The sequence below is a fragment of the Myotis brandtii genome, unplaced genomic scaffold (genome assembly GCF_000412655.1).
Source record: "Myotis brandtii unplaced genomic scaffold, ASM41265v1 scaffold134, whole genome shotgun sequence".
Classification (NCBI taxonomy): domain Eukaryota; kingdom Metazoa; phylum Chordata; class Mammalia; order Chiroptera; family Vespertilionidae; genus Myotis; species Myotis brandtii.
Window position 1 is genome coordinate 1,146,220 of NW_005354756.1, and position 26,001 is coordinate 1,172,220.

Here is a 26,001-nt window from a genome sequence, read left to right on the forward strand (position 1 = left end):
GTAGGAACTCACAGAACTCCGCCTGTGGGAAGACCTGGACTCAGCCCTCCCTCTCTCTCCCCAGCGGGCCCTCCTGGAGCCCTGTGTTTGCACTACTGGGAAGTGCCTCCAGGGCAGGCGATACCTGGTGCTAAGATAATTGGATACAAATGCTCATACTGAGAGTTGAGTTCAGCTGAGCTCTCTGGGTAAAGGTTTCATTCAGAACCTGGTCTGAAAGTTCCCCCATTGTCTCTTCAGATCTTCCGTATTTTTAAGGTTTTGTTCTTTTATATTTTATCTGGCATTTTTAAATTGTGTTCAGTGAGAAAGTTAATCCAAATAATACCCACTATTAGCAGAAACCCTGTTTGTTACGATCACTTTCTGAGTAATGATTTCTCGGTCTTCCATTGAGATAGTGTTTGCTTAAGTGTTTCTTATTGATTGTTTTCTTTAATGAGCAATAACCCAATGGAGAATTTTTGTGATCTAGTAGTTCCAAATACCTGTACTTACATTTAAATAGACATTCAGTAGTTTATTTTCTAATCATGAGATGCTATCATAATAATCCTTGAAGCTACAGCGTGTATTATGATAGGAATGGTGTCTGCAACTCATGGGCTTCATAAAAGAATCTTTAATGCTGTAACTCATGGGAAATCCTCTACCACTTCAGGAGCATGACTGGGATACATGAAATTGACGATTCAGCTTCCCAAGGAGCATAACATTGTTTGAAATGTTACACAAACTATGTTCAAGGCCGCTGATCAATACTTGTTATATGGAAGTGGATGCATGCATTTAATTCTCGCCGAGCACAAGTGCTTAACTCAGATTTTCCCAGAGTTTACACTACTTAGTGCCTCAGAGTTGGAAATCATCAGTGTGGCCTACAGAGCAGTTAGAAATACCATAACGATTTGATTTGTACAGAGAATTTGTTCCATTCATGGGGTTTCCAAAATATGTTATGATAGCAATGGGAAAAATAAAGGTGATTCTTTATTAGAAAATTCTGGTAATAATATACATAAGTGGCCTAAAATATATAATATATTTCAATTCATTTAACTTAAAACAATAAACTAAACCATAATATCCTTTTTTTTTTTTCTCAAAGAACCTGCCATTTTGTAAATTTTTAAGTCTTTGGGGGTGAAATCAAGATGCCAGCATCCCTGTTGCGCACGCAGCCTGGGCATTAGCTCGAGCCTCCGGCCGTTGTGGATGTGACGGACCCAGGGTTTTTACATATTAGGATTGCTTCACCTAAACCAGTACAGAAACAAACCTGATGGAATGAACTGAGATAAATGAGCCTTTAGTGTGAGATTTTATGTGTATCTGGCTGGCTCTCCTCAGCCAGGCTGTGTTTACTGTTTGCTGCAGCTGTTAGTTTCAGAGGCTAATATCCCCTCTAAGGTCCTTGTTCTTGTCTCTACTCCTGGCTTTGGGTCTCCGTAAGAATTCCTTCCTAAATAAAGCCGGTGCCTGAGCTCTGTCAGTGACCATCCTGTGTTATTGTACAGGAGGGGCCGTGCTGTGGTTGGCAAGGTGTGGTGGGCTTTGCTTGTGCGGGGCATCATTCCATTGGTTTGGGCAGCCAGGTGGTGGTGTTGGGCTGTGAATTGTTTCTCCTGTTTTTTATCAGCGTAGGCAGGAATTTTGTGTATTGTTGCCAAAACGGTTCATCAAATGAGATAGTAGGTTTCAAAATTAGACCATGGGAGTGATTTGTCCTTTCTTCATTGTCCATTTTTATTTGGGGGGGGAGGGGAGGAGAAAGCTTATTTTGGAGATTTCAAACCATATTTGATTGTGCTCTGTCTGATATTACTAGGAAATTGTAGAGTTGTTTTGTATAGTGGATATACATCTTCTGTATCTATTTATAAAAATAACCAGGATTAACTTGTCATAGCTCTTTGATGTATTTGACAAAACATGAGGATTACACATCTCTTTCCCCGCCTTCATCATTTTGATCGTTGTTTATCTTCAACTTGAGAAATGATCACCAGCTTATATATTAATTTGTTAATTTGATGGTTTAATGTCAACCCATGCCAATCAGATTTTGCATTAAATACTAGTTCTTTTCATGAACCCTGAAGGTTTTGATGATTGTAATGTCATTTTGACCTGAGGACTTTTTCAGTTACATGAGCTTGGTGGTTTATTAAATGTCATGCAGACTTTAGATCCAGGATAAATTTAGCTGTTGCCTTTTTTCCACACCTTTGATTAGTGATTCTGTCAGTGGACAAAAAAACATAGATAGTGGTTGTTATCAAGTCCGTGTGTATGGAGATCTGAACCGAGTCTTTAATACCTTTTCTCGTAGGTTGTTGATTATATCCTGCCACCCTTGGTCTCCTTGGTTCAAAGCCAAAATGGTAAGTGACCACATCTCCCAGAATTCCATTGGTTACACATTCGGTTCCATTCCATCTCCATGGAGTCATGCTCTTGGTGTTCTTTCTTTTCAAGTGGAGTGGAGGCTCTTCAGCTTGCGGTTGCTCTCAGAAACCACATCTCTGCTGGTGAACCAGGAGGGCGGGGATGGCAAGGAGGCTGCGCCCATCGACTCCGACAGCAACCTTCTGGCTCTCATTAGAGATGTCCTCCTTCCCCAGTAAGTACCGTGCTCTGCACTCACCCAGAGCGGTGTGGGTCGCCCAGGATGCTGCGGCCAGACGAGGGGCACTGCTGGCCTTGGGGTCTCCCTGTCCTTACATTCCTGTCCAAGTGCTAATGTGCTCACCGTGAGGCAGTTAGGACCAGAGGCAGTAACTGTTACACTGCCTGGGACCCAGGAGAATCTCTGTCCATGTTGAAAAATACCATTTAGAGGTTCTTCTGTTTTCTACAGACTCTGAGGTTATGCAGAGTTAAAGGTGTCTATGGCTGGGGGGAGGGGGGGTGAAGTTTATTCTTCAAGGTCAACATGATAAGACTGCTGGAAGATGAAATTGGGACTTTCTCGGGCCCTGCTCAGAAATGATAGAGATGGAAATCTTCCTTCCCCCCACAGATAGGGGGTGGGGGAACAAGTAGTAATGATCAGAAAGAGGTTATCTTTTTCCTTTTTACTCCATCACTCACATAGCAAGCACACAGTAGGATGATTACAGAGCCCTAACCTCACGTCGTTTTGTGCAGTAGCGTTCTATACCGGCTGGGAGCCCGGGAGCAGCAGGCTGTCCCTATGGCTGAGGTGTGTGGCAGGCTACACCACCTAGGTTTGTGTAGGTGCACTCCGATTAGAGGTTCTTCTGTTTTCTACAGACTCTGAGGTTATGCAGAGTTAAAGGTGTCTATGGCTGGGGGTGAGGGGGTGAAGTTTATTCTTCAAGGTCGACATGATAAGACTGCTGGAAGATGAAATTGGGACTTTTCCAGGCCCTGCTCAGAAATGATAGAGATGGAAATCTTCCCCCCAAACTCTTGTAATGGAAATTAAGTTTAGATAAAGATAGGGGGTGGGGGAACAAGTAGTAATTATCAGAAAGAGGTTATCTTTTTCCTTTTTACTCCATTACTCACATAGCAAGCACATAGTAGGATGATTACAGAGCCCTAACCTCACGTCGTTTTGTGCAGTAGCGTCTATACAGGCTGGGAGCCCGGGAGCAGCAGGCTGTCCCTGTGGCTGAGGTGTGTGGCAGGCTACACCACCTAGGTTTGTGTAGGTGCACTCCGATGTGCGCTCAGTGGCGAAATCACCTAACGCATTTTTCAGAGTGTATCCCCGCCATTGAGGGGCACATGGCTGTGTATGACAGTGTGTGAATGGCATGTACTTATGTGGGTAAATATAAGCTTAGAGCCTTGTGTCATGGGGTTAATTTTGATGCCATCTTAACACTTACAAACTGGTTATACATAATCATAAGCATCTTCCTGACTAATGCCTAATAATGTGACTTTTGTGCCAACTGTGATTTTTAAAAGATATAAAGGATAGCTGCTATCTGACAGCCTAAAGGGGGATTCACATCTTGGGCAGGACGGTGCAAGAATTTGTTATGCTACTCAGAAGGGCACACAAATTAACACTTAAGTATTGCTTCCGGAATTTTTCACTTAATATTTTCAGCTGCAGATGATCACAGATGCTAGAACCGTAGAAAGCGAAACTGGGGTTAAGGGGGGGCTACTGTAGATATCCTGTCAGTACTTTCAATTTTGTTAACATTTTGATCCTTTTTTGACCTTAACACTTTGGATAAAGCCAAGGCGACAGGCTTTTCCTGGCCCCTCAGTTTTTTTACAGGAGAGTGTTGTATTAGTATTTTGTTTGCAAGTACTAACCCTGGACTCTAACTTGGAAAATAATTATTTACTCACTAAGAAGTCCAGGACTTGCACTGGCATCAAGTAAAACTGGATTTGGGGGGTTTGAGTTCATTTCTACAGAACCAGGTGTGTGTGTGTGTGTGTGTGTGTGTGTCTCCGTGTGTGTGTGTGTGTCTCCGTCTCCATCGCTCCGGCTGCCCACTCCTGCGTGGCTTTGCTCTCAGAGAGGTTCTTCCTTGTTGGGAAACGGCTCCTGGGCGCTGAGCCCAGGGAAAGAGCGGGTGTCTTTTCTATTAGCTCGGGCAAAATTCTAAGGAAGGATAACAATTTAATCTTGTTAAAGACCATGTAATACCTGTGTTCAAGGTGCTTATCAGAACTGTTGTGTGATGTGAATGAAAACTCAGTGGTAAGAATAAATACCTTATTAAGCGAAATATTAGATATGGTTCTCAGAGAAACAGAACAAATAGGATGCATGTACATATATGGAGGGAGAGGGAGATTTACTGTATGGAATTGGCTCACTTGCTTATGAAGGCTGACAAGTCCCAGTCTGAGGCCTAAGGCCCGAGACCCAGAAAAGCCTTTGGTGAAGTCCCAGTCTGAAGGGTGGCAGGCTGGACACCCAAGAAGAGCTGATGTTTCAAGTCCAAAGGCAGCAAAAGACCAGGGTCCCAACTGGAGGCAGTGGGAGCAGCAGGAGTTCCCTCGTCCTCAGCCTTTTTGCTCTGTTTAGGTCTTCACTTTAATTGGTGAGGACCGTCCGCGTTAGGGAGAGCCACTGCTTTACGGGTCTGCTGACTCACACACTGATCTCCCCAGAAACAACCCGGGGACACACCCAGAATGACGTCTGACCCACCGTCTGGGTATCCTGCGACCGGGTCAGGTTGACATCGCCATACCTGTCATAAATACCATGAATGACTCTATAAACTGAATTAATATCCAAGACCCATCACCTCTTATCAGTGTGCATGCTTTGCTTTCTAAAGAGATGGACTTCATTTACAAGTATTTGTGCATTTTGTACGTAGAGGATTATATTTTACAGGAGAGTGTTGTATTAGTATTTTGTTTGCAAGTACTAACCCTGGACTCTAACTTGGAAAATAATTATTTACTCACTAAGAAGTCCAGGACTTGCACTGGCATCAAGTAAAACTGGATTTGGGGGGTTTGAGTTCATTTCTACAGAACCAGGTGTGTGTGTGTGTGTGTGTGTGTGTGTCTCCGTCTCCATCGCTCCGGCTGCCCACTCCTGCGTGGCTTTGCTCTCAGAGAGGTTCTTCCTTGTTGGGAAACGGCTCCTGGGCGCTGAGCCCAGGGAAAGAGCGGGTGTCTTTTCTATTAGCTCGGGCAAAATTCTAAGGAAGGATAACAATTTAATCTTGTTAAAGACCATGTAATACCTGTGTTCAAGGTGCTTATCAGAACTGTTGTGTGATGTGAATGAAAACTCAGTGGTAAGAATAAATACCTTATTAAGCGAAATATTAGATATGGTTCTCAGAGAAACAGAACAAATAGGATGCATGTACATATATGGAGGGAGAGGGAGATTTACTGTATGGAATTGGCTCACTTGCTTATGAAGGCTGACAAGTCCCAGTCTGAGGCCTAAGGCCCGAGACCCAGAAAAGCCTTTGGTGAAGTCCCAGTCTGAAGGCTGGCAGGCTGGACACCCAAGAAGAGCTGACGTTTCAAGTCCAAAGGCAGCAAAAGACCAGGGTCCCAACTGGAGGCAGTGGGAGCAGCAGGAGTTCCCTCGTCCCCAGCCTTTTTGCTCTGTTTAGGTCTTCACTTTAACTGGTGAGGACCGTCCACGTTAGGGAGAGCCACTGCTTTACTGGTCTGCTGACTCATACACTGATCTCCCCAGAAACACCCCGGGGACACACCCACAATGACGTCTGACCCACCGTCTGGGTATCCGGCGACCCGGTCAGGTTGACATCCCCATACCGATCATAAATACCATGAATGACACTTAAACTGTGAATTAATATCTAAGACCCATCACCTCTTCTCAGTGTGCATGCTTTGCTTTCTAAAAAGATGGACTTCAGTTACAAGTATTTGTGCATTTTGTACGTAGAGGATTATACTGCTGTTGATAGGGAGATGGTATTTGAGTTATGAAACCTGGGTATGATTGGGTAGAAAGCGAGTGGGCACCCCAGGAAAGAATGGGGGAGGCCAGGGTGTGGAAGAGGCAGAGGAGTTGGCAACAAGCTGACCAGCTTCTTTCCAGCAGAGTCTGCACGTGAGAGTTACGTGATCCGAGCTTGGGAGAGAATGTTTTCTCTCTTCACCCGCCCATTTGATATTCATGGACACTAATTGAATGTGTCTTATGTCATTGGCATATTTCTCGTTGCTGGAATATAATAGTGACCAAGAGAGGCTCAGCCATTGCCTTTATGGAATGTACTGTCGGGAAGAGCCAAGTATTTCAGACATTAATAATAATTTTTTTACCGAAGACATTTGTAAGTCATGCAAATAAAAATGTTACTTAAATATAAATTGAATAAGTATCGAGGCCGCCTTTACTCACCGTGGGCTTCCTCGATGTTCATCCGCCTGCCTGGGGACATGTTTCTTCTGGGACGTTTTCTGTGCTTCCTGTTCCCTGGCTTGTGCGTTTCTCAGTTCACACATTTAACTTTCTACAGCTCAGCGTTTCTAAAAATTAGATGACCTTCGGACACTCTTTCCCGGGGGCTATTAACAGCTCCCGGAACTCTGGGGTTCCTTTGATCACAATTTTGAAATGCTACTCAAGGGCATTTCCAAGGAAAGGATGCTCACCATCAAGATTTTAACTTTGGCTTGTCAGTATTCGCTAACGTTAACACGCTTCGTGGCTCACATCAACATCCGTTTGTTAAGTCACGCTCCTTAGGTCAGAGGCCCACAGATCCCGTGGGACGTGGTTCTCTGCTACGGAGCTCATGCTGCCTGAAGCAGGTGCCTGTCCACTAGGACGAGTCCTGGTCTGAAGCCTGGGAGAAAGCTGCTTCCCCGCTCATCCAGGTTGGTGGCAGGATGGTTCCCCACAGTTTGTATTCGTTTCTTAGGGCTGCAGTAACAAAGGACCCCGCCGGACTGGCTTAAAACAACAGAAATGTACTCTTTCCCAGCTCAGGAGGCCAGAAGGCTGACATCAACCTGTCAGCAGAGTTGGTTACTTCTGGAGAGTCTGACCTTGAATCCACGCCTCTCTCCTGGCTTCTGGTGCTGCCCGCCATCCTTGGTTTATGGCAGCGTGACCCCAGTCGCTGCCTCAGTCCTCACTTGACCTTCTCCTCTGTGTGTCTGTCTCAGATTTGCCTCTGCCTTTCTCTTATAAGGATATCTGTCCTTATATTTGAGGTCTACCCTAAATCCAGGGTGAGCTTATCTTGAGATCCTTAACTACATGCCAAGACCTTTTCTCCAAATAGGGTTACACTCACAGGCCCTGAGTTAGGACTCAGATATGCCATTTGTTTTGTTTCTCAGATCATTATCCCATCCAGCACTTTTTTAAAAAAATTTTTATTGTTGAAAGTATTACATGTGTTCCCTTTTTCCCCCCATGACTTTTTCTAGCCCACCTTTGCCCCCCACCCCAGTCCTTCACCACCCTATTGTCCATAGAATATGCATAAGTTCTTTGGTTGATCACTTCCCGCCCACCCACCGTACCCACCTTCCTTCTGAGATTCTGCAGTCTTCCTACCCAGTACTTAGTTGTGGAATGGAAGTTCTTGTTCTGTGCTGTCTTATGTTCCTTTAGGTGGCCACGTGTCTTCTCACGTGGCCCCTCCATCTTCAAGTCAGCAAGAGTTTGCCAAACCCCCCTCGTATTTGCAATTTCTCTCTCCTGCCATCAGCTTGAGGAAACTATGAAACTATGCATGTTAAAGTTGGTGATGTTGATCATTGGTGATTAATCTGGGTCTTGTGATTCAAATATGTTCGTATTCATGTCTTGGCCCTGTCCTCACTTCCTCCTCCTCCCTTCTTTCAGTCTCACCTCTTCTCTGCAAGATAGTCGGAGTGCCAGTAATGTAACTGAGTTATCTGTATGAACAGTGAGGAAAAGTGTGTTTTTCTGGGAAGAAAGAGAACCATACATCCTCAGAAAATTACCATGACTTTGTCTTCAGCAGGGAGAAGGATTTAATTTTAAAGGTTCATGCCGAAGAGAACAGGCAATCTTTAATGGAACTTAAGCCCAGAGTGACCTTATTAATTAAAATTGGCACCTCTCAGAAGTTTAATAACAAAGTCATTATCAGTGAAATCTTAGCACTGAACAGTCTTTTGCTGACTGTTTGAACATATTTTGGGGGGGATGAGGGGATTCGTTACGTAAGGTGAGGGTATTTCTCTTGGGATATGTAACTGTGAATGGGACTAGGTTCTTCACTCAGGAAACACACCGTTGTTATTTTGGGGAAGAGGGAATTTTAATATTCCTACAAATGTAAGGAATATAATTACTTGTGTGATTATGCATATGATGTTTGAAATCCTTTCTCCCCCCGCTTCCCTCCTTTCTTTCTTAGTTAATTCATTCAATAAATATACATTGAGTACTATTGTGAGCAAGATTGAATTCCTGCCTCTCACTGAGCTGACATCCCAGGGGTAAGACAAAGCAGTAAACACATACATATAGAAGATGATTTCAGTTCATTGTGAGAGCCGTGAAGAAAAAAAACGAATAAGGGGACAGAGAGCGACAGTAAGGGGAGGGGCTGTGTTCGGTAGGGCAGTCGGGGAAGGCCTTAAGCCAGGCGGCAGCCGTGGGAAACATTTGCTGGGCAGTTTCCCTTTGGTGACTGGGACCACTTTGGCATTGAGGATTTCAGTTTTCATCTTTTCTGTTAGCTCTGAGTGTTTTGTATTGAAAAGCGATCATGCTGATATAAATGTGCTAATAATGTTTTTTATGACAATATGGCATTCAGCGTGTCCCTCCTGGGGAAAATGAGCACGTCTTTCCTTTTTATTATTCTCCGGTGGCCTGTACAATTACCAGCGCCGTAATGACTCCATAAATGGCTACGGCTTTGTTTTTCAGAATCTGAGAATCGCGTTCCTTACAGATTAGAATTGTCTTGTCCTTTCGATGGCAACACACTGTAGGGTTGTTCATCTGCCTCTGGAATGATGTCCAGCAAAAGTCATGAGTTTGGTTTCTATGCCAGTCGGTCAAGGGACATTGGATGGTTCTGTATTGCATCCCTTCCTACAAGTATTCTATGTCAGCATAGGCATGAGCTTGGCCGTCTTTGATGGCAATCAGAATAGTTGGGAGTATTTCATTTATAGCCTTTCCTTAGGAATTTTTTTTTTTTGGCATATAAAGTTTAAGTCAAATATTTTTGCACCAGAAAGAAGCATCATAATATTATCCAAAGAACTAGGATGCTAGAATTATTCTGATCGGGGGTGAAAGAATATCCTTATCTAGCTCCAAATTATCCAAATTTGTAAACCTTGAGTGTTGATTTTCTGAAGTTGTTTCTCTTAGCCTTTCATACCTTTATAATGAAAATTTGCTGTTGAGTTTATTGAAGAGTTCAGAAGAGACGAGGGCTTATGTCTGAAATAAAATTTAATACTTTGAAGTCTTATCTATCTTTTCACTTTAAAAAAATCTATCCGTCTATCTACTTATCTCTCAATCTTTCTACCCACATGTCTATTTCCCCATCCACTTATGTATCTATTTAACTACTGATATACTTAAATATCTATGCATTCATGCAAGACAGCAGTGTTGTATAGAACTCAGGTTACATAATATCACAAGATAGGAAAGGTATCAAAATATTGACTACTAACTTGATTTATACCCACTCTCATTTTATAAAATTTTGGAGTTCAAATTTTGGAGAAGACTCTACAGAAAATGCCTAAAAGAGTAAGCTATCTACCCCTTTCTTATGGCCGTCCAGGGGAACGCCTCGGCCTTCCCCAAAGGCAGAGGTCGCCTCCACACTTTGTTTGACAGCCTTATCTCTCTCTAACCCACACATGTCCAGCCGCTCTTTAGGCCTCAGATTCATCTTGATACACATTTGAGCACACTGCCTTCTTCATCATTCCCTTGCTCAGAAACCTTTACATGTATAGGTTGTAGAAAGTAACTTCAGCAGCCCAAGTCAGTTTGGCTCAGTGGATAGAGCATTGGCCTGCAGACTGAAGGGTTCTGGGATTGATTCTGGTCGAGGGCGTGTATCTTGGTTGCAGGCTCCCGGCCCTGGTCAGGCATGTGGAAGGCAGCCAATCAATGTTTCTCTTACATCAGTGTTTCTCTCTGTCTTTCCCTCTCCCTTCCACTCTCTCTCAAATCAATGGAAAAAATATCCTCAAACAAGGATTAAAAGAAACAAACAAACAAAAAAACCCAAGCAAACAAAAGAAGAAAGTATCATTAACATTCTTACCCAGCCATCCCAGACACTCAGTGTTTTGCTTCTAGTCCACCATTTTATGTCAACATCTGCCTGCTCCCCTACGTTTTCTCCATCTCTGGTGAGGTTTACTTAGTGCTTCTTATAAGTTTCTCAGAACTGCCTACTCCCAGACATCATACTGGGAATATCTATCTATCTATCTATCTATCTATCATCTATCATGATCTATTATCTAGGTATATGTGCTTATATAACACAACTTTATTGACTGTCTTGTAATCTACTTCTACATTTATAAATGCACTGGAAATCATTTAAACAACTCACAGTTCCTGATCATCTAGGCTTTCCCAGTGTCTCACTGTTAAAGAAATGGCTACAAAGACCATTTTCAGCGCTGCATCTTTGGGTGCAGACTTACTCATTTTGTTGAATGTCCGGGGGTAGAGTCACTGTGTTAAAAATTATGTACATGGTAAGGGCTTTTGAATATGTTTTGGCAAATTATTTTCAACGATGACGACCAGCTTGCGCGACCGGCATTCCTTTGTGAGGTGACCCGTGTTGCTCTTCCTTGTCAGCTGGACTCGCATTCATTCCTTCAGGTGTTAGTGAGCTGATCATTTCCGCTCCCCATGCTTTTTGGCCACTGATACTCTTCTAAGTTGGATTTTGTCCTCTTTTCTGGTGGGATGTTTATTGGTTTGCAATAATTCTTTATATGTTAAGAATATTAGCTCTTTATTTTACCAACATTCTGCAAAAATTTTTTTCCCTCTTTTGATTTCTTTATGGTGGTTTGCCATTGAGAAATATGTAGTATTTAAAAACTTGCCCTGAAAAAGCAGTAAATGTTGTTGTTTTTATTCACTTCTCATTTGTTGTGATGTCATAGAGGTCTTCTCACCCAAGAAGATGTGAATATTTACACATTGTAAGTATTTACAGATTGACAAGTTTTTTGCTTAGATTTTTTACTTATTGCCAGTGCACTTTTATAAGATGTGGCCTGACCATTCTTTCCCACTCCCTTTCTAAGATTACTTTCTTGTCCAGTGTTGCCACCTTTCTTTCCTTTTCATTCATATCGTATTCTTGGTCTCTCCCCACAGGTAATAATTATCGTGGTTTTGCCAAGTACTTTAGTTTTTTATTTAGAATCTTATTGTATTTCCCCTAGAGTTTCTTGGATAACCTGGACTCACTCTTTCCCCCCAAATACTCAGAGTCCACTCCATGGAGATGTGAAATGTGAGTCTGTGGCTTGATCCCAACAGAATGGATCCTTATGACACGGTGCCTCTGCCCGACTCCCCCCCCCCCCCCCCCCCCCGGCTCTTCTTTCCATGTGGCCAATTCTGGGGCCAAATCCCCAGAACAGCTTCTCGGTAATTCAGTTATCCACACAGCCGGTGTCAGTTTTCTGCAGCCTACCTAACTGGGCGCTGGTTGCTCAGGTACTTGACAAGACAGGAAACAGTCCATCCCTTGGGTCCCTGAAGGTGACTTTCGGAAGTTTCCTCTCCGTCGGGGCAGATGTGAATTTAGGGTGCAGGGCTTGTCCTGCCTGGGTTCCAGCGGTTTGGGACCTAGAAGGGCCCTGGTTTGGGGAGGACCCTAAAGGTGGGAGAGGGGGGTCTGGGCACTGTGTGGGCAGTGTGCTCCGATGCGGACGGTGGTCTCACTCTGGCCGGGCCCATGCCCTTGGAGTCCTCCTCTCCAGTGCCTGTCTGTCAGGTGGGCAGCTTCTCACTGGTCACCCTCCTGCGAAGCCCTTTCGGAGCCCTGGCTTATCATTGTTTTGTGTCTGTTATTTTCCTGCCAAGTGGCATTCAGAAGAGTGCGAGGTCCAATTATTATCAGCTCAGCTGCTTTATCTTTCTCTGGAAGACAAACTTAATAAATCACAGCATCGTTTTGGCTAGTTCTTGCTGCAAACCTCTCTTTGATTAAAATACATTCAAAATACTCAATATTTTTATTCTGAACAAATGTGAATTTTACCCCTCATTTTCCAAGGGGAGAAAATCATAGCAATATTTTTTTGCAAAAATTCTCATGTACAGGCTGGTATAGACTTCCATCTTTCCTCCTGTTTCAAGGTTAGGTAACCTCACACAACCTCAACACATTTGTATTTCAGTCAGTAATGTTTCCTCAGTGTTTTTTCTTTTTTAAAAAATATATTTTTATTGCCCTAACCGGTTTGGCTCAGTGGATAGAGCGTTAGCCTGCGGACTCAAGGGTCCCAGGTTCTATTCCGGTCAAGGGCATGTACCTTGGTTTCTTCTACACAACCCCACACTGGGGATCAAGCCCCACAACCCAGGCATGTGCCCTGACCGGGAATCGAACCATAACCTGGTTCATAGGTTGACACCTCAACCACTGAGCCACACTGGCCAGGCAGGGCTTTGTATTTTGTAAGTCTATTCCAGAAAGGAAAAATGATTTCTCTCTAGTATGCTGAGTTGTTCCTTTTTTTAAAAAAAGTTCAATTCAGGTGTCAAGTTCATTTTTATCACTTCTAAAAAAGTTTCTTTGATTTTTGTTTTATTCATGTGAATAAATGTATTGTTTTTCTAAATTTGACTGTTTTCATTTCTAAAATTAATCATGCTTGGTTGTGCTGTTTATTTAAACACACGGATCTCCTTTGGTTTCTTAATATTTTGTTTATGACTTTGTTACGAATGATCTGGTGTTTTGTCTTTTATCTGTCCTACATGGGCATAGCTTTTCATTGCCATAATTTAAAAATACTTTATAAGAAGGCTTTCTAAAACATGGTTCTTCCCGCCCCCCTCAGCAGAGCCCTCCCCAGCTGAACACTTTCTTTTTTTTTATATATATATATATTTTATTGATTTTTTACAGAGAGGAAGGAAGAGAGATAGAGAGTTAGAAACATCGATGAGAGAGAAACATCGATCAGCTGCCTCCTGCACATCTCCTACTGGGGATGTGCCCGCAACCCAGGTACATGCCCTTGACCGGAATCGAACCTGGGACCTTTCAGTCCGCAGGCCGACGCTCTATTCACTGAGCCAAACCGGTTTCGGCATGAACACTTTCTTGATCCACTGCCCCAGTTTGAACATCGTGGCGTGTGCTGTGCCCCTGAGCCCCTGGAGGTACCGGCAGCGGTTTCCTCTGCGCCCGATGCCGTTCGCTGTTTGGAGTCCGGGTTTGCCCTCGGGTTTTTCCTGGGCTTCCCAGTCCTGGTGTAACTCTCAGGCTGCCTTTCTGTACCGGTCCCTCTCCTCCCGTTACTCGGCTCCTTTGTAATGGCTTTGGGCTTGGGGGCTGCTTAACTAGGCTTGTTATATAACAGTTTTCAACACGAGCGTGAACAGGCTGTGAATAAGCTGGGGGCCCATTCTCTCCATGAGCAGCATCTGCTTCATGTCATGGGTTTTTAAAGATACATTTTGGATTTTCTGGAGATAGTTAGCTGCCTCTAGTTGTTGGTGGTTCCAGATAGTTAAGTCATAGTTGATTGGTTAGTTAGTTTGTTCATCTGTTTGTTCGTTCATCTGTCCGTCTGTCTGGCCATCCATCCGTCCGTCCGTCCGTCCGTCCTTCCATCCGTCCATCCAGCACTTAAGCATCTGCATGGAGCTGTACACGGGGCAGCTGAACTAGGTCGACACCGCATGTGAACCAGCCTCCACCCAGCGAATAACATGGGCGAATCTCCCTTTGTCCAGCGCATCCACTCTCTACACGCTACCTGTCCGTCAGTCACTTAGTGACCATTGGGTTAGCAGATGGACTGTCGCTGTATCGCGGTGCCTATGTTCACGCCACCCTTGTCTTAATGATGGCCCCAAAGAATGTGAGTAGTGATGCTGGCAGTTTGGATATGCCAGAGAGAAGCCATAGACTGTATATATGTATGTATAGGAAACAACCATAGTATATATAGGGTTCAGCAGTGTTTGCCGCTTCAGGCTTCCTCAGGGGGTCTTGGAACATACCCGCCTTGGGTAAGGGGCTCATGTGCTAAATCTTCGTCATGAATCTGACCGTATGGGCGTCTTGTGAGTCCCATAGCATATCTCTGAGTGTGCAGGTCGCCCTGGGGACCCCTGGCACAGATCCCTAATGCTAAAGTTTCCTGCTCTGTGGACAGCTCAATCCTAACGGCCCTAAGTGGATTGTCTCATTGAACTTCACACAACACTGGGAGGTGGGCAGTGTCATCGTCCCCTGGCCAGCGCAGACCCTGTAGCTCATACCTGTTTCAGCATCTGTGCTTTGTCAGGTGTGTGCACCTTACAGCCTCTGGTTTCTGTCTTGGAGAGGAGGGTTTCAGGGAGGAAAATCACTGAGCACTTCTCCCATCACCTGTCATTCCAGGTACGAGCACGTCCTCACGGAGCCTGGCCCGGTCCCGGCCTATGCCATGAAGCTGCTGGTGGCGATGACCGCGCACAGCCCCGCCTTCACCAGGTACAGGCCCCAGGTCTTCCTCTCGCTTCGCATCTCCGAGATGCACTTACATGTTCTGCAAATGTTAAAGATGATGAGATTCTGCAAGTCCAACATTTGAGTTGCCAGAGTGGTCATTTTTCACGTTTTATGGTTTGTAATGTCTGTCACTTAGGCTGTTTGGGGTCTTGTCATCTCTTTATTCCCTATCGGGGTTGGCATCCTGTGGCATTTTTGATGCTTTAAAATGATAAATTCTTTAAAGAGAAAAAACTGGCACATGTCCTCTTTAAAATGTCAGTGGTTGCCTCATATTGCATTGAACAGGTTATTACATCGCTGCGGTATTTGCAGACTATTACTTCCCACCATTGTATGTAGTTGACACGCTTGTGGTAAGTAATGGGGAGCTTTTGCCTTTATGGAAGGCCCTGCGTGTAATGATGCCACGTTTCTGGAACTAGTTTCTAGGGTGATGGCAACAGCTTTCAGGCTCCTGAGAAGTTTGTTAGGGGGCACCCGGTCCACAGAGGAGAAGAGAAGGGGAGGTCTACTTGCTTTCAAGCAAGAGAAGTAGCTGTAGTTGCGACGGTGACCCAGGAGGGCTGCTGGGTTTAGGCCACCTGTAGGCGCGGTGACCGGCAGAGTGGCCAGTCGGTCTTCAGCAGCCAAGGCACTTGGTCACAGTCCCAGTCAGCTGGGTTTCACCTGGTCTGCTCTCCTACCACAGAGAGTCCCGCACAGTAGTGCACCCCATCACTGTTGTCACCTGTGAACAAGAAAGGCTGTTTGTAGAGAGAATCTACCCTGGGGGAAGTCTGACCCAAATAGCCTTCCCCGTGGCTGTGCCAATGCACCGGGCGCAGCCTAATGGACTCACAGGGCTCCCAGGTGCTCTGGCCCTTGGGCCGTCTGCAGTGCTGGGCCGAGGCAGCCCTCAGGCCATTTGCTTCTGCTGTGAGCAGCCCCATTCATTTCCGAAGGGCAGCACACAACAGTACCCTGTTCATTACCCCTGTGCCGCGTGGCACACAGATTTCCACCTGGGCAATTAATTTTTTAAATGAGAAAAATGTTCAATTAATATTATAGCCAGAGTACACAATTCCATGGAGCAGTTTGAAAGGGCAAGGTAAATTTTGAGTACAAAGATACCCGAAGAATTTTGTTAACTGAAATCAATTACTCCCCGACCTCCACTGAAGGCCACCTTCGCCGCGGCAGGTCTCTTTCTGGATTCCCCGTTCTGTCCCGGGGCCTTTTCTCCCGACGCTGGTTGTTAAGGTGGGAGTGGTCCCGGCTCAGTTTTGAGTGCGGCTCCAGAGGTCAAGAGCAGAGCAGTTTTCCAAACTGGTTTATTTATAGTCCTCACAGCATTGTGCGAAGAGGTCCGGTTGTCTTTAAAAAAGTGTTTATTTTAAAGTCAGGTTTTCAAGGTCTAGTTTACACAGAGTGAAAGTCACTCATTTTAGGAATACAGGTCTGTTTCCACAGCCACATACGGCTGTGCAGCCGCCACCACTCTAGAGATGAGTATTTCCATCATCCCAGAATGTTCCCTCATGCCCCTTGGGATGCTGGCTTATACATTCCGTTTGGCTGGATAGTGATATGACCTGGTCGATTTTCGATGTCATGTTAATTTTTAAAATACATTTTTAAAGAGTTAATACATAACACAGTATAAATGTCAGTATTTGAAAGGGTATGCAGAGAAAAGCAAACTTTCACCTCGAGAGATGGCCACTCTTACCACCGTGTGTGTTAATTCTCCCGTAGATATGAGCATGCTGCCTACACCATCTGCACCTCTTCAGACATACGTAACGGCTTTAGTGAGATGTAATTCATACACTTCTGCACCTCTTTCTAAGAGATACTTCGTACTGCACTTTATGAATATCCAGTATTTATTTAGCGAGCCTCCTTTGTGTTCCATTTATGTGTTCCTCATCTTTTGGTATTACAAAACAAAGCTGTGAGTAATGCCATAGGTCATTCACCACGTGTGAACATGTATGTGTCTCATGAATAATAAGAACTGGATTTGCTTCAACAAAGGGTGTATAAGCCCACAATCCCCAGACTTGTCTGCACATTAGTTATCTTCTGGGGATCTTCTGAAAAGTGTAAGACTCAGGGCCCAGCCCAGGCCAATTAAATCCAACCTCTAGGGCTGGACACAGGCACCCGGTATGTTGAAGTTCCCCAGGTGATACAATATGAAAGCAAGTTTGGGAACCGCTAGTCCGAGCTTCTGTAATTTTGAAAGGTGGTGAATTGCCTCAGTCTAGGAGGTTAGTTCTCCCCACCAGCCGTGTAGGAAGGTGCCCGTTGGTGCCCAACCTTTATTAGATTAGTGTCTCTAGCGTCCATCATTGCCGTTCTGATAGATGGAAATGGTCCCTTGCTTTTTAATTTGTAGTTTTTATTGCATTGTGATCGGATCATATTTTTGTTATGTTTCTAATTTTTATTATTATTTGTGGTCAATTTTTATGAATGTTCTATGTTTAATTGTTTCTCTTAACCCAAAGTTAGGCCTAACCTTGAAAAGAGTATCACCCACCCAAATTTTGGGAAGTGTGTACAGTGGTAACCTATGACATTTCCCCCAGTGACTTAGGGGCAGGGGTTTTAGGCAAAATGCATGATTGTAAGTGTATATTAAGAGTGGAATTCCTTTATTGTTATGGGCAAATCGACTTCTAGTACTATAAAAGTGACCATGAACCTTTTGTTATAAATGTAACTCATTTATTGGATTCTTCAGCATTGTGTTCTTTGAAGGATTTTCATCTTAATTTAGCATTAAGAGTTCAGAGTGCCAAGTAATAACTGTTGGAACATTAAACCATCCTACTGTCAAGTGAAGCATTTATTATCTTATCGGGTTTATTCTTATAGGATTCTTAGTGGATAAAGAAGTCTTCAAAAGCGTAGTCATAGTACAAATGAGAATTTACTGTCCCCCTTAAATAAGGAACAAGAGGATGATCAAATCTGCATTGTACCTGACAGGGATTTTCTTAAAAAACACTATGGCCTGGTGACTCTAGCTTTTATTGGGTTGATAGCAGAAAGGTAAATTGCTTACCACATTGGTCCAATTTTACTGTGAGAAGGAATGTGTTAAACTCCCCTGAGCGCTGCCCTTTTCTCTCTGCTTAATTTTACAGTAGGTTGCACCGAACCGTTGCTCGAGGAGAGAACAGTGCCCTAGTAGCTTGTTTCCATTAAGAGGTAATTCGTTTTGGCAAATCTTCCTTAGCAAACAAATTAAATTTTAACTTCTTGAGTTCGTTTGGAGCAAAATATACCTCTCTTCCTGAACTGCAAAAAACCAAAAATGTTTATGCTCTTATCTGAGAATTATCATTTTAATTTGCTTGAAAAAATGTTAGAGCTGTTTGTTTTATGGCGAGATTCACAAGTGTCTTTTAAAAGAATGAAATTCCAGGGATCTCTTAAATGGAGCCCATGTGAACCCAAGGTGCAACCTTCAATGAAAAATACTTCTGCCCTTACAGACTTCAACCGACTTCTCTCACTGGTTTTGTATTCATTTTTTTGGCCATCCATTCATCCATCCATCCAACCAACCAACATCTATCTAATCAGCAAGTACAGAGTGAAAACCAGGATAAGTAATAATTAAGATAAAGTTCTCACCTTGAAGGTACTTATAGTTTAGTGGAGAAGAGAGACTTATCTATAGACGTTTATGAAACAACTAGGGGCCCAGTGCATGAATTCATGCAGCTTGAAAGGAACTGTGGGCTGCGAGGCTGCGGTGGAAACAGGGGTGGGTCTTGGCCCATCCTCTGCGCCCCTGCCCGGCCCCTCCTGTCGTGGCCCGGGTCCCTTTTCTGCTGGCCAGCCCTGCTCCTGCCACTGCCGCTCCCACGTGCTGATGGTGCCGGCCCCGTTTGCCCCTCAGGAGCAGGGGGAGGTGGAGAAGCCCTCAGGATCGATCTGGGCTGCATCCACTGCTCGAACCTGCTGATGGCGCTGAGCATTCGGGGCCGGCGCTGGGCGCTGGCAACGGGTGTGAGCGGGGCCGACGCTGGCATCAGGTGCAAGTGCCTGGCAGGACCGCGGTGCATTGGAGCAAAGAACTTTCAATAACCACCAGAGGCTTGCCCCGATGACAGTGACTGGCACCCCACCTTGGTCTGGCGCCCCCGCTCGCCTGCTCCAACATCCCGCTGTGGCTGACACCTGCCATGTTCCGTGTTCTGCTGCCAACGCCCATTATGTTCCACGCGTGCCCCCTGGTAGTTGGCACATGTCTTAGTGACCAGTTGTTCGGATGTTCCACCATTTAGTCTATTTGCATAGTAGGGATATATATATGTAGATGTAATGACTTCCAAGACACAGTCATGGTCAGAGGTTATGGGAGAACCTAAAGGATCTAACCCAGCTAGCTGTATGATCTTGGCCACATTGCTGAACCTCTCTGTACCCAAGTTCCCTCAGCTGGAAAATGGTCTACAGAAAATCCTGTAAAACCATACCCCCTTTCCCTCATCCTCCCTTCTTCTTTTCTCTTCTTCCTTTTCATTCTGAGGAGAGGAAGGAATATTGAAGGAAGAATTCTAGATGAGATAACCCCTTTGACAGAAGATAGAAATGTTTGATGATGCGGATTGAAACCGGAACTCCACACGCTACAAAGTAATGGGAAAAATATTTTCAATAAGAAAAAGAATGTAGTATTTGTCTGACATTGGATGGCAATTGTGGGAGCCATCAGAAAACACCCTGGGCACAGGGGACTTCCATTTGCGTTTTATTTTCCGTTTACATAGTTTAATAAATTAGGTTTTGCCATATTCTGATAGGTTCTGGTTGACACTTTGTAGTCCGATAAAAGAAAAAGCCCAAAATCACTGGAAATGTCTTCCTGTTGCTAAACTAGCCAGTTAGGTGCTTTTTCCTTCAATGAGCTGAATTTCCACAGGTATTTCCTCTGATGGAATCTCGATGAGTGCAATAGCTTTAATAAAGTCTTTGACAGAAGATAGAAATGTTTGATGATGCGGATTGAAACCGGAACTCCACACGCTACAAAGTAATGGGAAAAATATTTTCAATAAGAAAAAGAATGTAGTATTTGTCTGATATTGGATGGCAATTGTGGGAGCCATCAGAAAACACCCCAGGCACAGGGGGCTTCCATTTGCGTTTTATTTTCAGTTTACATAGTTTAATAAAATTAGGTTTTGCCATATTCTGATAGGTTCTGGTTGACACTTTGTAGTCCGATAAAAGAAAAAGCCCAAATCACTGGAAATGTCTTCCTGTTGCTAAACTAGCCAGTTAGGTGCTTTTTCCTTCAATGAGCTGAATTTCCACAGGTATTTCCTCTGATGGAATCTCGATGAGTGCAATAGCTTTAATAAAGTGAAATTTTGTTAAAATTAGAATGAATTGATTTCTCCAGAAATAATTCGCTGCTTCGCCAGGTGGCTGTGGAATTTAAAAAAGCCTCATAATGAGAAGCAAGCCAATCTCTGTGTCCCTGAGGCTCCCATTTTTATTCCTGGGCCACTGTGACGCGGCTTCCCCATTCGTCCTCTCCCCGCACTCGCACAATCAGATGCAGGGTTTCTCCAGCAGCACCGAGCCTTTGAGCACCCATCCTTACCTTCTCTTTCCTCCTGGATGGACATCGTCCACGGTTACTGTCTTGGCCACTTGTTCAAATTGGGTACATTTCTGCACTTTTTACTAAAGTAGAGTCATTTCAGGGGATAAAGCAAGTGTAAAAGATTTCAAATACTGAGCACATCTTGAGCTCCTTTCATTATCCTGCAAATCAGAAACTTTCTTTGTTTAATTTTGTTTTTTGTTTTCTCTTCTCTCTGCCTTGATTTAGGATTATAGTGCTGCTGCACACTTGTTCAACATGTATTATTGGGACTTAAATACTGCTTAAGCAGAATTTGGAAATTAAATTGAAATTGTCCCAATTGTTACTCTTGCTGAGGTCTTTGTGCTCTTCCACTGAGATTGAGCATAAAATTTTGTTTTACTCTGGGAAGTTTAGCATTTTATTTTTTTTTCAATAGTCTTTTTTCTTGGTTCTACCATTAGTGATTGTTAACTGTCTTTGAAAACTCAGTAAAATAGCATCTTTCATCTTAAAAGAAGAGTTTAGAGTTGGCTGTACATATGTTGCTAGAGGCCTGGTGCACAGATTTGTGCACCGGTGGGGTTCCTCAGCCTGGCCTTCGCCCTCTCACAATCTGGGACCCCTTGGGGGATGTCGGACTGACGGTTTCAGCCTGATCCCCACAGGCCAGGCAGGGATGGGGCCAAAACCGGCAGTCTGACATCTCCCGAGGGATGTAGTAGTGTGCGAAGTGGCAGGTGGCCGGGGAGGAGCCCAAGCTCGGGCCGGCGCCCTGCTGCTCCTGCGCATTCTGGTCCTGCTGTGCCTGCTGCCGCCGCCGCCACCACTCCATAGCGCTGCTGCGGAGGCGGGAGAGGCTCATGCTGCTGCAGCTGCGCTTGCCAACCGTGAGTCCAGCATCTGTTCCCCGTTGGCCAGCTGAGTGGCACTCCTGCTGTGGGAGCACACTGCACCAGGGGGCAGCTCCTGTGTTCAGTGTCTGCCCCTGGTGGTCAGTGTGCATCATAGCGACCGGTCATTCGGTCGCTTAGCCTTGTTGTCTGGTTCTAGAAATCCAGAGTCTATAAGTGAATTAGAACAGTGATGTGTTTTTCTTGTAAAGGATTTTTGGTTTGTGACCCTGTTGAGTTTGCGTTCACTGGATTCTAGGCAGGATGGTTATTTCAACAAGGTGATCTTTTCTCATTGTTTTCTTTTAACACAGATGCGAGTTCATGGTCGCATGACCACTTAGCAGCCATTCTGGGTCAGGAGTGGATGGTTTCAGATTACTATTAGGGCCTGACATTTTCAAGGAAACCACTTAGAGCAGCGGTTCTCAACCTGTGGGTCTCGACCCCTTTGGGGGTCGAATGACCCTTTCACAGGGGTCGCCTAAGACCATCGGAAACACATATATAATTACATATTGTTTTTGTGATTAATCACTATGCTTTAATTATGTTCAATTTGTAACAATGAAAATACATCCTGCATATCAGATACTTACATTACGATTCATAACTGGTCAGCACACAGAGCCCAGAGGTGGGGTTGTTATGCCCAGATTTCAAGATCCCCATTAGACCACACCAGGGAGCCAGCCGAGTCCGATGCAAAAGCAAAGAGTCCTTTATTATCAAACCCGGGTTTGGCTCTCAGCCTCCACTGACGCACGGCGAGACGAGAGTGCCCGCCTGTGGGAAAAAATGGGGTTTTGTAGGGGGGTGGAGTGAGAGGGGAGGAGAGATGACTCTGGGTCCTGCCGATTGGCCAGGTGCAAGTCGGGTCTTGTTACACAGGATGTGGTCATATCTATGGCGCGCACGTCCCTTGATTGTCATTGGTTAGTTTAAAGAAATCCTGGGCGTGGCTAGCAGAGGCTTGGGCTTCCGGGAAGAAGGTACTTTCCTGAGCACATGGCTGCTGCCCCAACATGGAGGATACGGGGCAAGATGGAGGGCATAGCCCTCGCCCTTTCAACCACAACATGAGGAACTGTATTAAAGGGTCGTGGCATTAGGAAGGTTGAGAATCACTGACTTAGAGTGTGTTGTATACCTTTACAAATTGTGGTTCCCCAGTTATGTGTTGCAGATTGGTGTTAATCTGAGTAGGGATTCAGTAAGACTTTTTGTGTTTTCAAGGCATCCTTAGGTCTGTAGACGTTCCCGTGTCATCTGAAGCAGAGATTGGCCAACTGTGGCCCACTTGGTCTACTGGCTTGCAGCCTGGTTTTGTGTGGCCTGCCCAGTGAGAGTGCTGTTTATGTTCTTAAGGAACAGAAACTTACAAACAGACGGATCTGAGACAGAGGCCTTGTTTCTGGCAAAGCCTGAAGTGTTTACTGTCTAACCCTTTTCAGAAAATGTTTCCTGACCCCTGACCTAAGGGAATAGAACCTTTTTTCTTTGTTCATGTGAAGACAGAAATGTTAGAATTTTTGAGCTGTATGGGACTTTGGAGATCCTGGGTGTTTTAAAATGTAGGCTTTTGAATTATTCAGGCTGGGAGGTCAAAGATCAGGAAACACCTGCCTTTGAAGAGATATTTTACAGTAGACTCCTGGATCCCAGGAGGAGGGGGCATACTGTGCCCCAGGGAGCCCCGGGAGGAAGCCCCAGGGGCGGGCAGGAGGCAGAGGAAGTGAGCGGAAATGCGCAAGAGCCTTTATTGTAGTTTACAAATGAAGGAGTGGATGGGCGTGGTAAGCTGGTTGAGGGTTAGCTAGTTTGAGTAATTTCTCTGGGCTCTGGAGGGCATGGGCTGGTCCCTAGCCTGGGGGTGGTCAGAGCAGGGAATAGTGACCCGGAGTGTAAAGCAGGTGGTTGGGGGTGGAGGGAGCGGGGGAAGATGCATTCCCTCTGGAGTTAGCAATACAGAACGAAAGGGTGTGATTAGTACCCTGGATCCTGTCTCCATTTTATACTCGAGGACATGAAGGCCCTCAAGGGAATTTGTGCTCCAAACCCCACGGTCAGTTCAAAGCAACAAGACTTGGGATCCAGAACTCCTTCTGGTGCCTTGTTCTTTGCCGCTCCCTGCAGAGCCACCTTTTTAAGGAAGCTCAGCTGGTATCACAGTCCACTTTGAAGCTGAACTGTTTTAAGTGTCATGGTGTTGCATCTACTCCTAGGAGTGGCCCAGTTCCTCCACACAGTCACCTTCAGCCTCGTGGCCCCGATAGGAGCCGGCCCATAATTCTCCTTGGCTTCCCTCTGCTTCCATCCTTAGGGTCTGACACCTGTTCCTCTGATTTTCATCACTGTGGCAGCTCCTGGTACAGTTCTGATTAGTAAGACAATCCAGGTTCCTGGTTCAGTTCAACCTCTTCCTTCCCTCATCCTCCTAGGTTTTGAACCCTCCTCTGCTCACGATGTAAGTCACCCTCACAGGGTAGAAATCCCTGCTCATTGTGCCGATCAGGGCATAGCTCATCATCATGACTCCTACAGTAACTCGGCTACGTGTTGGCAGAAGCACTCCCGGAGTGAGTGTTAAATTAATTTTCCCATCCTGCCCCTGAATTCTGTTCCTGATAGAATTATGGAAGGACACCAACCTAAGACCTTAGGAGTTTGATCCAAGGCATTCCATTTTTCTTAACCTTATTTGTGATTGTTTGAATCTGTTGTTGACCTTTATCTTGTTTACGGTGATAGACATTTCCCCTGAAGTCAGGGTGACCTGGTAGACATTTCATTGCCTGTCCTTACTCTCCGGGCGTCAGGTGGGTTCGCTGAGACCGTTCATCTCTCTCGTTAGAAAGAAGTTAATCTTTTGAATCCGCATTCCCACGCCAGCCCTGTGTGCTGGAGGCCGGTCACTCTAATTTTCCTCCTGTGACCTGCGTGGACTTAGCGACAGCTTTCCTCAGGGAGGGGCACCAGGCCTGGCAGAGACGTCCCTTTGTCAGTGGAGCCACTCACTACACGACATGTCGGAAACCAGCATTTAGTTGAAGTCTTTGCACAGAGCGGCCCTGGTATTTCGGGGGCTGCAATCAGCAGAACTCACAGTTCCTTCCTTCTGTGCTTAAAGGAGCTCGGAGATCATTGTTTTTAACGGGATGCTACCTTCCATTCCCCCGAGCGTGTTTCTTTGCCCACAAGAAAAGGCGTCTGCTGCTTTTCTCTTCAGAGTCAGTTTCCACCGTGGAATCCTGGAACTTGAGAGCACATCAGCCCTGATAGTTTTCTACCTGCAAGAAAAGCTAATATTATTCACTCCCTCAGCGAGTCACTCCACAAATCGTTCTGTTCACCCCAGTGTACAGACAGACAAGGGCCCGGTTTTCAGGAGCTGATGATGGCACAGGAGATAGACAATACACCAGGAAACCACAGAGAAACCACAGTTCCAGCCAGCGAGGAGCGGCCCAGAGGACAGAGCAGCCGAGTGAGCGAGTGGAGGGTGAGGGGCCGGGTCAGCTGCTTCGGAGAGGCCGGTCGGAGCTTCTTGGGGAAGGGCACACACCAGGGTGACGTGGGGGAGTTGGCTGCCTGTGTCAGTGCAGCTTCATTATTAGAGGAACAGGCCGCTGGCTTCCAGGGACGTTCAGAGGCAGGGGATGATGGCAGTGCCCCATGCTGCTGAGGGTGTTGGGAAGGGAGGACGGAGAATGAACCATTACAGTCGGCCGCAGGAGAGCTTGGGTAGGGGTTCTTTCCCCTGCCACGTGGGGGCAGAAGCGTCTGGGAGTTCATTGGGGATGAAATGGTGAGGTGGTCACCGGGAAGATCGATAATTCCAGGGAGAGTTCGCTATAAAGGGCAGCTGAAAAATAGGGAGACAGCGGGTCAGAGGAGTGTTTTTTTTGCTTGTTTATGGGATGAGGGGTATTTTAGTGACGTTTTGTCGATGAGAATGATTTAGCACAGAGGCTGGTGGGCCAAATCCCGACCACCTGTTTTGGTAAATAAAATATTACCGGGACACGGCCGCACTGATTCGTTCATTTATCTTCTGCGGCTGCTTTTGTGTTCACACGATTGAGCAGTTTTGAAAGAGACCATGTGGCCTGCAAAGCCAGATGTATTTACTTCTGGCAGGTTACTGGAAAAGCTTCCCCGACCCTTGACCCTTGACCTTGCAGGACGGGTAACTGATGGAGAAAGGGGGATGTCCGCACCCCCTGGTGGTTCCCTCCTGCAATATTTCCCCCGGGGAAGTGTAAGAGCGCACTGCCACGCGGAGGGAGGGCCATTGAGCTGGGGAGTTGGGATGCTTGAAAGTGAG

General features: G+C 45.3%; 1 protein-coding gene across 2 annotated transcripts in view; it reads left to right on the forward strand.

Moving 5' to 3' along the window:
- Window positions 1–26,001, forward strand: part of ULK4 (unc-51 like kinase 4) — a 290,018-nt gene that overhangs the window by 103,845 nt on the left and 160,172 nt on the right. For both annotated transcript variants that reach the window (XM_014534909.1, XM_005860404.2), the window contains exons 28-30: window positions 2,333–2,384; window positions 2,479–2,623; window positions 15,072–15,164. In XM_014534909.1, the coding sequence (XP_014390395.1) occupies window positions 2,333–2,384; window positions 2,479–2,623; window positions 15,072–15,164 (290 nt within the window). The remainder of the gene's footprint in view (window positions 1–2,332; window positions 2,385–2,478; window positions 2,624–15,071; window positions 15,165–26,001) is intronic.